A 16,978-nucleotide genomic window follows, 5' to 3' on the forward strand; every position below is an offset into this window, starting at 1 on the left:
ATAGAAGGAAGGGAGATGATAGAAGGAAGATGATAGACAGAAGGAAGGAAGGAAGATGATGGATGGAAGGAAGGAAGGAAGGAAGGAAGGAAAAGTCCACCCGTTTGAAAGTCCCTCAAGGTTGAGAAACACCCTCCAGAAAGTGTCCAATTGCCATTATTTTTACACACAGAAAAAAGAAAAGGCGTTCCATACCCAGATTTAACATTTTAAATTTAGAATTTTTAAATTTCTCAAGGGGGGGGGGGTCCAACACAGGCTCAGAAACCAGCTCCCCCTCCCAACCCCCCCTTTTTTTTGCGGCAGACAGACCAAGGGCCAAAGATTGCCCACCTGGCAGAGAGGCCTGAAACCGGATCGGATCCAAACTTCCCAACTCTTTCATGATGTATCAGGAGGGCTGGGGATGATGGGCTTTGTTGTCCGATCACCACACGATTGGGGAAAAAAGCATCGTCGGAAATGAAACACAGATTTCAAAGACCACTCCCCCCCTCTGGCCCGTTTGGCTCTCCCACCCCGTCCCCTTGGGCCAGTTTGTGAGTCGTTGTGCTGCTTCCTCTCCAGTTGTGTACGTCTGCTGTGCCGCCAACATCTTCCGTGCGCTGATGCTCCAGGCGCACCGCGAAGGGCTCACCACCGGCGATTACGCCTTCTTCTACATCGACCTCTTCGGCTCAACCCTCCGCAGCTCCAAATTCCCCGACCGGACGCTCCCTTGGCGACGCGGGGACGGGGACGATGGGGCGGCCCGGGAGGCTTATAAGGTGAGTGAGGGGCGCCAACCTTCGTTGTCCCACCCTGGGTCAAAAAGGCAGGTCTGAAGGCGGTGGGAGAGGAACCATCTGGTCCTGCTTTAGTCGTACGTTTGGCGCCAAGAATTCAGTTTTTATATAAAGATGGGTGGGTGGGTGGGTGGGTGGGTGGATAGATTAGATAGATAGATAGATAGATAGATAGATAGATAGATAGATAGATAGATAGATAGATAGATAGATAGATAGATAGATAGATAGATAGATAGATAGATAGATACAGGTAGATACAGGTAGATACAGGTAGACAGACAGATAGATATATAGAGGATGGATGGAGGGAGAGATGAGAGAGAGACAGACAGACAGATAGACAGATATATAGAGGAGGGAGGAATAGATAGGTAGATAGACAGATAGATAGATAGATAGATAGATAGATAGATAGATAGATAGATAGATATGGATGGATGATAGATAGATAGATAGATAGATAGATAGATAGATAGATAGATAGATAGATAGATAGATAGATAGATAGATAGATAGAGGAATACTGGTCAGGACTATAAACACGTATGTCAGGGAGAAGGGAATCCCGACTCCTTTTGGCACAGGGTAGGATAGAAACACTCCAGCCTTGAATTCGGATTCTCATTTTTGGGGGGGGGGGGGGGAGAGGCAGGCCGGGAACGAGGGGTTGGAGAGTGACCGGAAGGGGCTTGCCTACCGCCAGCCAGCCCGGCCTGCCTTTCTCTCCTCCAGCCTGGCCTGAAAGAGAGGAAGGAAGTCAGATAAATGGGCCGGATTCTGAAGCCGACAAGTTGCCCTATTAATAACACCCCCCCCCCCCGAGAGCTGAAAGTTGCTTTTTTAAACTTAAAAGGGGGATCATTTTGGGGTAGAAGGAGGCAGGTTTAGGAGCTGAAAAAAGAGTTTTTAAAAGGCACCAGACCGTTTCTAGAGAAAGGCTGATCCGCGGCCGTGTTTTTCCCCTTCTTCGTTCAGTAGAACCTCCAGACTCAGGGGCAGTATATCAGGCTAAGTTGCGAGCAATTAACGAAGGCCCAGCAAGAGGCATTTATGGGAGAGGGGGGGGAAACCAAAGGAAATGAGACCAGTTGGCGACCCCACCAGGGACAAAAGTCTTAAATTTGGATTATTTTTCTCGGCCATCGGTCGCTAAACGAAGAGCTTGCCTCTCGGCCGCTAAAGGAACTGGGACTACCTGCAAGGGGAGGTTTCCGGCCCAGACGGGAGGTTGGATCAGATGATCTCTTAGTGTCCCTACTTTCCACAATTCTGCGGACGATCTGCTCTGAGAAACAAGCTCGGCGGAGCCTCCGTGGGTCAGGGAAGTCTATCTGACCCCTTGGAACGGTGGGGGGGGAACTTTGGGGGGGGAAGTAAGCTGCTGAATGACATAAATCAAAGTCGGGCACTTGTCCCGAAGGTTTGCAGAGGGGGGAGGGTCGAAAAACTCCTGGTGGCCGTCGGGGAAGGGAGGATGGGAGTTGTAGTCCATCTCCTGGAAGTGTCTTGAAAACAGGCTGGTGGGCTCGAGTTAATGATGCTAGATAATCTCCCCCCCGCCCCGAATATTGGGGTTAAGTCATTTTGTCCTGCCTCCCTCTTGACCCCCCCACCCCCACCCCCAGGCTGTCATGCTGATCACTTACGCCGAACCCCAAAATCCGGAATACGGCCTCTTTCTCCAGTACATGAAGCGCACCTCCCAGGAGCAGTTTAACTTCACCCTGCAAGACGGGCTGGTAAGGAGGAGACTTGGAAGGGGCCTTAGAGGTCTTCTAGTCCAGCCCCCTGCTGTAAGAGCAGCGGGGGAAAAACCACCCCACATTTTGCTCATATTCGGGGCTGAAAAGTGGCACTCCTCGCACTCGGAACCCAACGCCAGGCTTGATTTCCAGCCTGGGTCCCACCTGGTCTGAGCCTCCAGGCCGGCTTAGCCACCCTGGGCGGGAGAAACGATGCTGGCTTGTAGATCCCGGCTTCCCTTTTGCTCTGCCACGTATCCGACGTGGAAATGACACCACCCAGCGAGTCATCCCTTTGGAGCTGAGTGCAGAGAGGGAATCCAGCAAGGTTCGTAAGCGGGCAAGGTGTGTGCGTTGCGACCTCCTTGCACAACTGCGGGCGCTCCGTCGCTGGCGGTTTTGAAGAGGAGACTAGACAGTCCCGTGCCTGAAATGGTATAGGGGGGGCTGGACTAGAAGACCTCTGAGGCCCCTTCCAGCAGCTCTATTCTATTCTAAAATTCCAAATATTCTAAACGGGAGAGCGGCAATTTAGAAGCCATTGAGGCACCCCGTGAGTGGATTTGGGGCAATCCGGGTCTTGGGATCGAATGGTGCCACCCCCCCACCTGGCCCTCGATGCAGTGGGCCCGATCCCCCACTTTCCCAGCCTTCCTTGCCCACCCCTTGCATCCCGACCCTCTCTAAATTCTCCAGGAAAATTTCATCGCGGGGGCTTTTCATGACGGGGTGATGCTCTACGCCCAGGCGGTAAACGAGACGTTGGCCCGAGGCGGTTCTCTGGCCAACAGCACGGCCATCACGCTCCAGATGCGTAACCGGACTTTCTACGGTCAGTTTCCCTGCAGGCTCTGGATATATTTTTATAAAGCTGGGGGTGGGTGGGATTTCCGCTGAGGAGGGGGCCGTCCGTGGGGGTATAGACCCTTCAGAGGAACCCGGATTAGGTCGAATCGGCCAGAAGGGATCTTAAAAGGTCATCCAGTCTCGCCCTCGACTGATGGGGCCAAGTCCTAGAGCATTTTGGACCCCTTGATATTCTTCCATCGATCGGTATCGACAGCCTAAAATTGGAGAGGTTTAAAAATGTTTATTGGAGGCCGCAGACCCCTTCCTGGGGTCTCCTTGTTAGGGGAAAAAGTCTAACAATTTGGGGTTATTTTATTTTATCATTTTTTTAAAAAAATCTTCCGCCCTGCAGGAATCACGGGGGCCCTGCGGATTGATCAGAACGGGGACCGGGAAATGGATCACACGCTCTGGGACCTGGATCCGGTCAGGGGAGAGTTTGAGGTTAGTGGAATGACGGGGGGTGGGAAACAAAAACAAACCGTGGCTTGGAGTTCCACAGACCCGCTGGGATGTGATGGCGATTTGGATCCTATCAAAATAAATTTTTCTACGCTGTTGTAGAAGAATCTTCTCTAGGGAGACCGACAGATCCACCGGGCGCCTTTTCACTAACTTGCTGAGTTTGTAGTCCGACGCTAAGGTAGCCTGCCTCTGTACGTGGAGGCTTTGCTCAGCCGTTGCAGGAATTGTCTCTCCGATTGGCTCCTCCGTCCACTTGATCCCTTTTAAATGGTCCTGGTGGCAGTGAGTTCCAAAGATTAACTCCCTGTTGGGTTACGGCAGTGTTTCTCATCCTTGGCAACTTTAAGAGGGATGGACTTTAACACCCAGAATCCCCCAGTTTGCTTTAAGACAGATAGACTTCAACTCCCAGAATTCCCCAGCCAGCTTGCTCTGAGACGGGTGGACTTCAATTCCCAGAATCCCCCAGTCAGATGGTTGGCTGGGGAATTCTGGGAGTTGAAGTCCACCCCTCTTAAAGTTGCCAAGGTAGAGAAAGACCGAGTTAAGGTTGACATTGCCCAGCCCCAAATCAAAGGAAATTCGTCTTATTTCCCCCCTGGCCTTTCTCTCTCCGCAGATCGTGGCCAATTACAACGGGACCACCAAGAAGATCGAAATGGTCCCGGGAAAAAGGATCCACTGGCCGGGTGACGCCATCCCGAGAGATGTTCCCTTTTGCGGTTTTGAGAATAACAACCCACTTTGTCAGAAAGGTGCAGCTTTGGGGTGACATGGAAAGAAACGGGGTTGATCTGAAGCCACTAGAGACTATGGAACTCCCTTCCACTTGAATTGTGGACTGATATGCCACAGGGAAGGAGGGGGGGGGCCAAGAGACATCAAATATAGATGTATTTATTCCGGGATTTAAACCACCTTGACTGAGCCGGCTTGGAGGAATTGGGGTTTGTTTTTCAAGGGGTTTAAATTTGGATAATGGAAGCCACCAAATTGGGATCAGTTTCACAAGACTCTCCGTCCTCTCTTTTTATTTTTTATTTTTCCTTCTCCCACCCAGCCTCGTTTTCCTTGCTGGAGATCTTGTCGCTTGTGATGACTTTGCTTCTGTTTGGCATCATCGTCACGGCCTTCTTTGCGTACCGGTGAGTGGGCAGGATTGATCCCGCCCAATGGAAAACCGAGTTTTCTGCTTCGGGTCTGGGATCCACTTGATTTTCAGGCGGGATATTCATGACTGGTTGATCGTTTATGCAAAGCCAATTCTGAGCAATTCTGTTTAAAGCAAAGTCGATTCTGAGCTGCTAATTAACTGGAAGATTTTATGAGATGGGGTGGGTCGCGGTGGGGGAAATTGTGAGACTCTGGATCTTTCAACCATCTGAACTGGTGTGGTGGGAATGACCTATTTGCAAAATTAAAAAAAGGAAGAAAATTGAGGGACGGGCCAACCATACTTTTCTGCCTTGGTGTGTTTTCCCATGTGGTTAGGAAAATGAAGCTGGAGAAGGAGCTGGCTTCCGAATTTTGGCGTGTCAGCTGGGAGGACGTGCAGTCGAGCAACCTGGAGAAAAATCTACGCAGCACGGGCAGCAAAGTCACACTCTCGCTGGTGCGTACCCCGCCTTTGTTGGTCTCCCGATCGGACTGCCTCTTCTTTGTGCGTTTCAATTTTTTTTTTTTAAAAAAAGGTGCTTTTGGACTCTGCACTAGGTCCTCTCCCTGCTTGCATAGCCCTTTATACACATCCCCTTGGTGCAATGCATACACCACCCCTTAGAGGTAGGCCTGTAGGACCCTTGTAGGGTGCAAAACAGGTTTGGGATGTTGTCAAAGCCCACAGACCCAAACCCAAACGTCCCAAGGCTGGGATCTCTTTTCAAGAGCTTGGAAAGAAGTAAAACCTTGATCACTTTGGAGGGGGGGGTTCTCCTGCAAAAAAGGGGTGTCCTCCCCTGTTTCCCACCTCTTTATTTATTTTTTTTAGCGAGGCTCAAATTACGGATCTTTGCTGACCACGGAAGGACAATTCCAGGTTTATGCCAAGACAGCTTATTATAAAGTAAGCTTCGTCTCAGATCGTTGCGGTCGGAAAAGGGGAAGGCCCTGGGATTGAGGGCAGGGGTCTTTGGGCAAGGTCACCCCAACATTGGGGGTCTTTGGGGGGGTCTCTTCTTTTCCCCAACACTGGGTCACCATCCTCTTTTTTTCCAGGGGAACCTGGTGGCTGTGAAGCACATGAATCAGAAGCGCATCGACCTGACGCGGGATGTTTTGTTTGAGCTGAAACACGTAATTAGATTTTATTCCTCCTCTTTGCTCTGTCTGTCTGTCTATCATCTCTCTCTTATCTCTCTCTCTCTTATCTATCAATCTGTATCTATCATGTATCTATATATCTCTCTCTATCTTCTATCATCTCCCTCTATCTCTACCTTCCTTCTTTTCTCCCTTCCCTTCCCCTTTTTATTTTTCCTCCCTTCCTCTCTTCCTCCTTTCTTCCCATTCTTTCTTTCCTTCTCCCCCTCCTTCTTCCTTTTCCCTCCCTCCCTCCCTCCCTCTTTCTTTCTTTCTTTCTTTCTTTCTTTCTTTCCTTCCTTCCTCCCTTCCTCCCTCCCTCCCTCCCTCCCCCCCTCTCTCTTTCTTTCTTTCTTTCTTTCTTTCTTTCTTTCTTTCTTTCTTTCTTTCTTTCTTTCTTTCTTTCTTTCTTCCCCTTCTCCTCCCCTTCCCAGGGATCCTACAGGAGGCGGCTGGGCAGCCTCAACTGGCTCATTAGCAAGAAGGAGAGAGAAGGGGGGGGGCGAGGAGGGGGCTGGCACCGGGACTTGCCCCCTGCACCAGAGCGCCTGACTCATTAGCGAGGAAGCAGGAGGCCGATAGCCATCTGCTCCCCGCTTAATGAGCCACGGAGCATCTCTGCTGGGAAAGCCACGGAGCCCAGCCAGCCCTCCGCAAGGAAGGAGATAAGCCAGGATGAGACCTTGGCTGGGCGCTGGGCAGACACAATGGCTGGGGATTAGCAGCCCGGCGGAAGGGGAAGTGGAGTCAGGCACCGGCTGGCTTGGGGGCGACCCAGGGCCCACCCGTGACGTGACGGAGACGGAGTCCAGCCCTTCCCCGGTCAGGCGGGTGGCCGTCCAGAGGATGGTGCCAAGGCCGCCACCTGGCCAGCCAGCATCCAGAGCTTTTCTGCCCATCGGTAGCGAAGATGGACGGGACGTGGTCCACCAGTTCCCGCAATCCTACCGCAAAACCCCCTCCAGAGCCAGCCTCAGTGTTTTCAGGCCGCCACGAACAAGCCAGCATGCCAGAGCTTTGCCCGCCCTCTCTTGAGGAAGCCTCTTTGGGCACAAAGCAGGTGGCTCAGTTTCCTCCAGGCGACGTGCACAGCCCTGTTTGTAAACTGGGTTTCCTCCAGGTGACGTGCAAATCTGGGTTTCAGAAGTAGGTTTCCACCGGGGGACGCGCAAACCTGGGTTTCGCCCAGGTGAGGTGCAAACTAAATTTTCTACTGGGCCCACAATACCCCAGAGTGGGATTTGCAAGCGTGACAGAGTGTGGGTGTGTGGGTGTATGTACACCAGCGAGACTAAGGGAGTTTTTTTTTCCCTCTCCAGATGAGAGACGTCCAGAATAAGCACTTGACCCGTTTCATCGGCGCCTGCATTGATCCCCCAAATATCTGCGTTCTGACGGAGTATTGCACCCGTGGAAGCCTGCAGGTACCTAGGGGTGTGCAAAAGAGAGAGAGAGAGAGAGAGAGAGAGAGAACAGGAAAAGGGCTGGGGGGGAGGCGTGTGTGTCGGAGAAGGGCTGGAGGCCAAATCTTCTGGCATTTTTCTCTTCCTCCTCCTCCTCCTTGTCCGCCCTTTTTAAAAATTATTTTCATTCCAGGAAGAGGTAGACGAAGGGTCAAGAGGCGTTAATAAAACCCTAGACACTAGCAGTTTTTGGAAGGGCTGTTTATCTCCGGCTGAAAAGAAACGGCAGAGCTGGAAGGGACCTTGGAGGTCTTCTAGTCCAACCCCCTGCTCAGGCTAGGAGACCCTCTACCCTTTCAGACCAATGGCTGTCCAGTCTCTTCTTGAAAGCCTCCAGTGGTGAGGAAGGAAGGAAGGAAGGAAGGAAGGAAGGAAGGAAGGAAGGAAGGAAGGAAGGAAGGAAGGAAGGAAGGAAGGAAGGAAGGAAGGAAGGAAGGATAGAATAACAGAACCTTGGAGTCTTCTAGTCCAACCCCCTGGAGGAGGAGGGGGACCTAGACCATTTCAGACAAGTGGTTGTCCAATCTCTTCTGGAAAACCTCCAGCGACGGAGCATCCACAAATTCTGATGGCAACTTCTGCTCCACTGATCAATTGTCCTCCCTGTCGGGAAGTTTCTCCTTAATTCCAGGTTGCTTCTCTCCTTGATTAGTTCCCATCCTTTGCTTCTTGTCCTGCCTTCAGGGGCTTTGGAGAATGACCCCTCCCCTCTTCTTTGGGGCAGCCCCTCAAATATTGGAAGACTGCCACCGTGTCCCCCCAGTCCTTCTTTTCATCAAACCAGACACGCCCGATTCCAGCCACCTTTTTCCTACGTTTTAGCCTCCAGACAAACCATCTTCGTTTCTCGATTAGCAAAGCTGGTTTAGGGTTCCTCTGCCGAGGAAGGAGGGCAGCCTGCCTTCTCTGGTCCGGTTGGGCACGGGGCCAAGGAGAGGGCGGGCGGGCGGACGGACGGAGGGACGGATGGAGGGTGGGCAAGCAAGCATTTTTAATTAAAAGAGGACTCGGAGAAACTGCCTGGAGCGGGCAGCTAATTCCAGAGAGGTGATTTATGACACGGGGGATGAGTCTGTTTGTGTGTCAAAAGAACAGCGATTTCTACATGCCAAGGTTTCCGGCTGGTTGCTGCAGATAAATTTTTGCAAAAGAAAGGCGGGGAAGAAAAAAAGAAAAAAAAAAGGAAAAACTGATAAAGGACGCAACTAACCGGGTGGGTAAAGAATGGATAGGAGAGCAAAGAGAATATTGGATTTTTTTTTGTCTTTTTCCAGGCCCAAATAGAGAAGCTGGAAGGATCATAATATATATATATTATCTCTCTCTCTCTCTCTCTAGTTCTCTCTTTCTCTCTCTCTCTCTCTCTCTCATCTATCTATCTATCTATCTATCTATCTATCTATCTATCTATCTATCTATCTATCTAGAGTTCTCTCTTTCTCTCTCTCTCTCATCTATCTATCTATCTATCTATCTATCTATCTATCTATCTATCTATCTATCTATCTATCTATCTATCTATCTATCTATCTATCTATCTATCTATCTATCTATCTATCTACCTACCTACCTACCTATCTATCTATCTATCTATCTATCTATCTATAGAGAGAGAGAGAGAGAGAGAGAGAGAGAGAGAGAGAGAGAGAGATTTAATGGAAGAATTGCATCATATCCAAAAGGGAATAGAGACTAAAATCAGAGATAAAAGAGGAGGAAAAGCAATGCGAAGCGCTAAAGAAGAAAGAGAAGGAATAGAAAAAAGAAAAAAAATTAAATATAATATTTCCTGTTTCTAATAGAAATACAGGAAATACAGTTGAACCCAAAATTTATGGAGACATTTGTTAAAGTGAGTTTTGTCCCCTTTTACGACTTGGCTTGCCGCGGCTGTTAATTGAATCACTGCAGTTCATAAGTCAGTCCCTCTGTCGTTAAGTGAATCCGGCTTCCCCCCCCCTTGGCTTTGCTTGTCAGAAGGCCGCAAAAGGGGATCACGTGACCCCAGGGGGACGCCGCGACCGTCATAAATACGAGTCAGTTGCCGAGTGCCTGAATTTTAATCAGCATTACAATGATGTTGCAAAGGCCATAAGTGTGAAAAAACGGTCATAAGTCCCTTCGTTTCAGTGCCGTTGTGACTTTGAACGGTCACTAAATGAAACCGTCGCAAGCTGAGGACCAGCTGTGGAAGACAGACTATTTAAAGAAGGGATTTCCGCTCTTTCTTGCAAAAGATACAAGCCAAGTAATGTTTTTCCACCCCAGAGCGCTGCTGTGACTTCAAAGTGGTCATTAAAGAACAGTCGTAACCTGAGGACTGCCTCGTAGTGGGGCGAAAGGAAGCAGAGAACCGCTTTGAAATGACTTGTAAGCCCATGTTCCTCTCCCCGTCCGTTTAGGATATCCTGGAGAACGACAACATCACCTTGGATTGGATGTTCCGCTATTCGCTCACCAGTGACATCATCAAGGTAACCAAATTGCTTGCTTGCTTTCTTGCAGACGTTTCATGACCCAACTAGGTAATCCGATCAGTGCTAGAAGAACATTTGCCCCAAACTCCACTAGCACTGATGAGGTTACCTAGTTGGGTCACGAAACGCCTGCAAGAAAGCAAGAAAGCTCAGAGAGCACCAAAGACCCCTCAAACCTTGCTTTGCCATCAAGAACACAACTGCAGTGGTGGGGGGGGGAGTGGACTAGGATTCGTGGTGGGCCTGGAGATTTGGCCCAGGATCATGGAGCGGGGAGTTCCCCTGATGTTCTCTCCTCTCCTCTCTTGCACCCGCCCGTCTTCTCTCGGCCTCAAGGGGATGCTTTTCCTGCACCACAGTGTGATTGCCTATCATGGCAACCTGAAATCGTCCAACTGCGTGGTGGACAGCCGTTTCGTGCTGAAGATCACCGATTATGGGCTGGAGAGCTTCCGCCAGGTGCCCGAGACCGACGACTCGCACGCCCTCTTTGCCAGTGAGTTGTCCTCTCGGAGAGCGCAGGGGGGGAAAACGAGAGTTGCCAAGGGCACAGATTTTGTCCCCACGTACAACAGTTGTACATGGAAAGCCGGCCGTAAGTCGCTTTTTGTTGTGACTTCAACAGTCGCTAAGCGAGTGCTCGTACGTCGAGGACCACCTACACAGGATCCTTCTCCTGGCCTGCTGGATCGAAGCGTCTTTAGCCCCGTCTGACTCCAGTTCCCTGTTTTTTTAGAGAAACTCTGGACGGCCCCTGAGCTCTTGAGGTTGGACACCCCCGCCTGTCCGGGAACTCAGAAAGGGGATGTCTACAGTTTTGGTATCATTTTGCAAGAAATCGCCCTCCGCAACAGCGTCTTCTACGTGGAAGGGGTGGATCTGAGTCCTAAAGGTGAGAAGGGAATGGAAAAAAATCCCAATTTCCTTGGATGAAATTGTACGATTTTGATCACATTAACGTAATCTGTCCTCGTTTCTCGCGGGAAAAACAAAATCTCGTTTCTCGCGGGAAATCTGAAATCTCTCCTCGTTTCTTGCGGGGAATCTGAAATCTGTCCACGTAATCTGTCCTCGTTTCTTGTGGGGAATTTAAAATCTGTCCACGTAATCTGTCCTCATTTCTCACGGGAAGTAACATCTGCTTTGGAACTCCTGGGAGTGTGCAAAACCTGTGCAATTTTTTAAAAGTTTGGGTGAGGTTCCTACATCTTTTTTTTTTTTACTCCCAGGCATCTCTTAATCTCCTCACTTCTCCCCACATTTTTTTGGCCCTTTCCAGAGATTATTGAGCGCGTCACGAACGGGGAACAGCCCCCCTTTCGCCCCTCGACGAATCTGCCCTCCAATCTGGAGGAGGTGGTCCATCTCATGCAGAGATGCTGGGCTGAGGACCCCCAGGAGCGCCCGGATTTTCAACACATCAAAGGCATGCTGCGGAGGTTCAACAGGTAGAGCGTGGGGTGGGGGAAGCGAGGATAGGATGGGGTGGATTTCCCGGCAGGCTTTGAGGATCAAGAGGTGATTTGAGGAGATTTGCTGAAAAGATGAGGCGAGAAGTGGAGTTGGCCCAACTTCCAGACCTGGGACACAGATAGGACTAGAAACTTGGTTTGTCTCTGGCCGGGAAGCAGATTTGACGGCTTCGGCCTCTGAATTTTGATGGCAGGGAAAACAGCTGTAACCTTTTGGATACACTGCTGTCACGGATGGAGCAGTATGCCAACAACTTGGAGGAACTGGTGGAGGAACGGACACAGGCCTACCTGGAGGAGAAGCGCAAAGCTGAAGCCCTGTTATACCAGATTTTACCCCAGTAAGTCCACTTCTCCTCGCGATCTTAGCGGTTGCTGCCTAATAGAGCCTTCCTGGACAGGAATGGTCTATCTTTGCATTCCAGAGGTTGGGGCTATAGCCCCGGGGCTTTGATTCGCACTTCTTAGAGACATCTCTGACCGAGACAAATTTTTACCTTGACCAACTTTCAGTTCGATGTGGGTGCGATGAGACTCCTTTGCGCAGGGTGAGAGTTAAAATGGGAAGAGGCCCCTAGCCTCTTTTCTTTTCGGCCTGCCAACTTTGATTCGCCCAAGAAAGAGATTTATTTATTTATTGGTTTATGAAATGTATATGCCGGCCATCTATTGAGGGAGGGATCCTCTCTCTCTGCACTTTCTTCATTTCTCACGTCCAACCGTGAAAAACTACAACCTTCGGAATGGGATGGGAGGAATAAGGAGGCCCAGTAATGCCAAGATGGGGGAGACAGGGTGGTTTGGAAGGGGGGCAACATCCGGTCCACCCTCCCCAAAACCTGTCCTCAGAGGCCAGACCTCGGTCAGCTCTGGCCAAGCCAGGATGTTGCACCCATTTGATTTCATACTGGCCCCTGCCCGAATTGATTTGTGGCCATGACGTTGTGTCCTTCCTGTCCAGCTCGGTGGCCGAGCAGCTGAAACGGGGGGAGACGGTCCAGGCGGAGGCCTTTGACAGCGTCACCATCTACTTCAGCGATATTGTGGGGTTCACCGCCTTGTCGGCAGAGAGCACCCCCATGCAGGTAAGTGGGATGGTTGGTGGTGGCAGGGAGGACTTAGAGGAGCTGGTCAAGTCTCGTCTGGCCTCAAGTGGACTGGAAACGATCCCGCAAATCTTGGCTGCCTCTGGTTTCATCCTTTGGGAAGATAACAGCGTGGCCTCATTGAAAAGACCCTCGCATTGCCCTTGTTTCCCCCCCTTTTTATTTTCCCAGGTGGTGGCCTTGCTGAATGACTTATACACCTGCTTTGATGCCATCATTGATAACTTTGATGTCTACAAGGTGAGCAGGGTCTTGGTACCCTTCTCTCACTCACTCCCTCTCTCTCTCCCTCTCATCTACCAGTCACAATCTCCATTCATTCACCCTGTATGTCTATTATCTGTTTCCTTCCTTCCTTCCTTCCTTCCTTCCTTCCTTCCTTCCTTCCTTCCTTCCTTCCTTCTTCTCAATCTATCATCTATCTCTGTTGTCTGTCTATATCATCTGTCTGTCTGTCTGTCTGTCTGTCTGTCTATCATCTATCTATCTATCATCTATCTATCTATCTATCTATCTATCTATCTATCTATCTATCTATCTATCTATCTATCTATCTATCTATCTATCTATCTATATCTATCTATCTATCCAGTGCTTTTTTTCTAAAAAAAAAAAAAAAGGTGCCGGAACTCACACACGTCATACAACCCGCCTTGCCTACCCTACAAGGTTCCATCCAAAAAAGGTGCCGGAACTCCGTTCTGGGCGTTCTATGAGAAAAAAAGCCCTGTATCTATCTATCCATCTATCCCAGAATTCCCCAGCCAGCTCTGGAATTCTGGGAGTTGAAGTCCACACACCTTAAAGCCACCAAGGTTGAGCACCGTTGCTCTTTTCCTTCTCCAGGTGGAGACCATCGGGGACGCTTACATGGTGGTGTCCGGTTTGCCGGTCCGCAACGGCCGACTCCACGCCCGCGAGATTTCCCGCATGTCCCTGGCACTCCTGGAAGCCGTTCGCAACTTCAAAATTCACCATCGGCCTGAACAGCAACTCAAGTTGCGGATTGGGATCCATAGTGGTGAGGAGCCGTTTGTGTGTGTGTGTGTTTATCACAAACACAGGGGTTAGTGTGCAAGAGACCAGAAGTTAGATCATGCAATTATGGTGCTTCAGAAGTCAGTAGATCTGACGTACGCAGTCGAGATGTTCACCCAGTTTCTTGCAGGGTCTAAATGTTGATGAGCTTTGACAGACCGTGAAGGTTGACTGTGAAATGACTCTTAAACTATGATTTGCATGTTGTGATTTCTCCCGCATTGACAAAGGAGGCCTTGGGGTTGTGACTTTGAATGGTAGTTCTCCAACAGACATTCTAGGATTCTCAGGGAAGGGAGGAGAAAACGGGAAATAGCCACAAATCAGGGTTTGATGGCACCCCGGAAATCTAAATCATGGCCTAGAACAGGGATAGGCAACCTCGGCTCTTTTATGACTCATGGACTTCAACTCCCAGAATTCCTGAGTCAGCTATGCTGACTCAGGAATTCTGGGAGTTGAAGTCCATGAGTCATAAAAGAGCCGAGGTTGCCTACCCCTGGCCTAGAATCAGCACTTCAGTTCTCACAAGTTCTCATTCTGTTCATCTCTGAAACCGACCTTCAGAGCCAGATCCTTCACAAGCCAGGATAAGAGGAAACAAAAAAATCCACTGTAATTCCTGGCTCAATCTGAATATTGTGGTTTCAAGACTGGTCCTTATAGACAGGCCAAAGGATGTGGTTAGAAATGTTGGCCATCTCGTTGACCCTCCTGGCCCATCATATTTTCTTCCTCAAGGTCCAGTCTGCGCAGGAGTTGTAGGCTTGAAGATGCCTCGTTACTGCCTCTTTGGAGACACGGTCAACACAGCTTCGCGCATGGAATCCAACGGCGAAGGTAAAGAAGAGGGAGAAGGAGGAAGAAGGTGGGGAATGGAATGGAATAGATCAGGGGTCTTCAAACTTGGCCCTTTTATGACTTGTGGACTTCAACTCCCAGAATTCCTCAGCCAGGCATGCCTGGCTGAGGAATTCTGGGAGTTGAAGTCCACAAGTCATAAAAGGGCCAAGTTTGAAGACCCTTGGAATAGATGTTTGGCGTGTCCCACACCAGCTGGAAGCTTGTAGGTAGCTAAGGAGATGGTGGAATAACTGACCTAGGAGAAGACTTTGAGGCTACTTGGTGGAGGACAATTTCCGCTGAGCCTGTTGAAGCAAGGTAGAAGCAAGGTGGAGGGAGAACATCTTGAGAAGAACCAATGAAGGCCATCTCCTTCATTGTTCCATCCAGTGGTCCTTCAGGAGTTCTTCTTGCTGGGATGGCCTACTAGTCTCCATCTCTGCTTCCTTTCTCCAGTTCCATTCCTTCTAATCCAGATATTCTGTCCAGCTGTTCTAATGCACCTCTCTGGTCATTACAGCGTTGAAGATCCATTTGTCGGCGGCCACCAAAGGCATCCTGGAAGAGTTTGGGTGTTTCGAACTGGACCTCCGAGGAGACATAGAGATGAAGGTGAGGACGACGTCTGCTGGGTTGAAGGTCCTCGCTGCCTCTGGGTCCTGCATTTTTCGTGGTTTCTTCGGTCCCTGGGTGGCCGATGGCTCTGGAGGGACCTTCTGCCTGGACTCTGATAGACCTTCTTTCCTCCATCTCTTCCCTACTCACAGGGCAAGGGGAAACTCCGGACGTACTGGTTGACGGGCGAACGGGTCAGCAGCACCCGAGGGTGAGGAGAAAACGGAGAAGACGCTCACTCCTGCTTCCTTCAAGGAGATCCACCTTCTTAGTGGAGGGGCCCGGACTGTCCTTGGAGAACTTATTGGCTTGGAGTTGAGGGCACCACGGATGGACCTCAGAGGACTATCCTTGCCCCCCTGTCCAATTTCCCTTTCGCTTCTGCATCACCCTGCAAATCTGGTCCCCAGGTCCAAAGATTGTGTAGGAGATCAGGAGATGATCAGGAAGCGGCCTTCTTCTCTACCTGCATGGTGGGAAGTGCTGGAGAAGTTGGCTTGAGGCCCATCATTTATAGGGGCCACCCCCTCATCTTTTCTGGGAACGTTGGACGTTTGGAACTTCTGTGGTCGAGTCAACGTCACAATTAAGGCAGGCCCGGACCCTACACAACTCTTGTGACAGTATGCACACTCCCCCTGGGAGTTCCTGGGCGCTGCAGATTTTACAATAAATGGAACGTATAGGTCAACTCCCTCGGTTATTTTTGGTTGATGTGATGCCCGGAGAGACTCTTTTTCTCGTCTTAAGCTTCGGGAGCCCCCTCCTCATTTCGCTTTTGTGGCTGTGCGGCACTCTGCACGTGCTCTAAAGTCCCAGTTGCAGCTTTGCGAAACTTGAACGTCGAATCGGAGGAGCTAAAACGGTGCCCCGTAGATTTCAAGAAAGGGAAGGGAATGTGTATATATATATATATATATATACAGGCCGTCCTTGACTTAACAAGAGTTCATTTAGTGACCGTTCAGAGTTACATCGGCAGTGAAAAAAGTGACCGGTGACCGTTTTTCACACTTAAACGACTGCCAAATTCAGACACTCGGCAACTGACAAAAGTGTGCAAATCACGTTAGGATTGGTGCCCTTCCCCCCCAAAAAAAGCGAGGTCAGAAACCCAACTGCAGCTTGAAAAGGGAGAAAATGGCGCTTGCTTTTTTAAAAACACATTTCCAGCGTCCTGCTTTTCTTTTTTCTTTTTTTTTAAAAAAAGGATGCTGTTACGCATCCGAGGGAAAAAAGGATAATTAAATGACCCTTTTTTTTTCATTTCCTCTGGGCTTGTTCACAATTGCATTACTTAGCCTCTGCAAGAAGATTTATTTCCCTGGTGTGTGGAAAACATCTTCAGTATTTTTGAACGGCTACAAATCACAGCTTCTAAAGAAAAAAAAAAGCTGGGATGGATATTTGTGGGCTGCTCGGAGGTTTGGTTTTTAAGCATCAAAGGTTAATAATTGCCTTTTAACATCTTCTCTCTGAAGGCAAAGCCCTCGTAATTTTATTAGCCTTCAAACTTTGGTTTAGCTGGAATTGGAATGGCTTAGTTAGTGGTAGGCATTGTGGAAATATTTTGAAATTATTTGCTTTTAAGGAACCAGCTCCAATATATTTTTTCGCCCAAACAGCCTGTTTTGATTCGTTTCTCTGTCGGAATAATTCCTTTCAAGTTTCCTTTTCCCCCCCTAAATGCTTGTTTATTTGAAATATAAATCTAAGTGTTCTTTTTTTTTTTAAAAAAAAAATGATATTCAAGGCTATCAGAGATAAAACAGACAGCAGGGGGGGGAGATAGATTCAAAGGGAACAAAATAGTGATATTAGT

At 49.4% G+C, this 16,978-nt stretch overlaps 1 protein-coding gene across 1 annotated transcript in view; it reads left to right on the forward strand.

Moving 5' to 3' along the window:
- Positions 1-15,843, forward strand: part of NPR1 (natriuretic peptide receptor 1) — a 19,768-nt gene extending 3,925 nt beyond the window's left edge. The window contains exons 2-22 of the mRNA XM_015813342.1: positions 568-767; positions 2,414-2,527; positions 3,227-3,362; positions 3,732-3,823; positions 4,464-4,599; positions 4,905-4,989; positions 5,336-5,456; positions 5,832-5,906; positions 6,059-6,136; positions 7,462-7,566; positions 10,008-10,079; positions 10,419-10,578; positions 10,819-10,974; positions 11,362-11,530; positions 11,749-11,895; positions 12,516-12,639; positions 12,832-12,900; positions 13,507-13,681; positions 14,440-14,538; positions 15,062-15,153; positions 15,309-15,843. Coding sequence (XP_015668828.1) covers positions 568-767; positions 2,414-2,527; positions 3,227-3,362; positions 3,732-3,823; positions 4,464-4,599; positions 4,905-4,989; positions 5,336-5,456; positions 5,832-5,906; positions 6,059-6,136; positions 7,462-7,566; positions 10,008-10,079; positions 10,419-10,578; positions 10,819-10,974; positions 11,362-11,530; positions 11,749-11,895; positions 12,516-12,639; positions 12,832-12,900; positions 13,507-13,681; positions 14,440-14,538; positions 15,062-15,153; positions 15,309-15,371 — 2,468 coding nt within the window. The 3' untranslated portion in view covers positions 15,372-15,843. The remainder of the gene's footprint in view (positions 1-567; positions 768-2,413; positions 2,528-3,226; positions 3,363-3,731; positions 3,824-4,463; positions 4,600-4,904; positions 4,990-5,335; positions 5,457-5,831; positions 5,907-6,058; positions 6,137-7,461; positions 7,567-10,007; positions 10,080-10,418; positions 10,579-10,818; positions 10,975-11,361; positions 11,531-11,748; positions 11,896-12,515; positions 12,640-12,831; positions 12,901-13,506; positions 13,682-14,439; positions 14,539-15,061; positions 15,154-15,308) is intronic.
- The last annotated feature ends 1,135 nt before the right edge of the window (positions 15,844-16,978 follow it).

Source organism: Protobothrops mucrosquamatus, unplaced genomic scaffold, assembly GCF_001527695.2.
Source record: "Protobothrops mucrosquamatus isolate PMUCROS unplaced genomic scaffold, P.Mucros_1.0 scaffold154, whole genome shotgun sequence".
In the NCBI taxonomy this organism is placed as follows: domain Eukaryota; kingdom Metazoa; phylum Chordata; class Lepidosauria; order Squamata; family Viperidae; genus Protobothrops; species Protobothrops mucrosquamatus.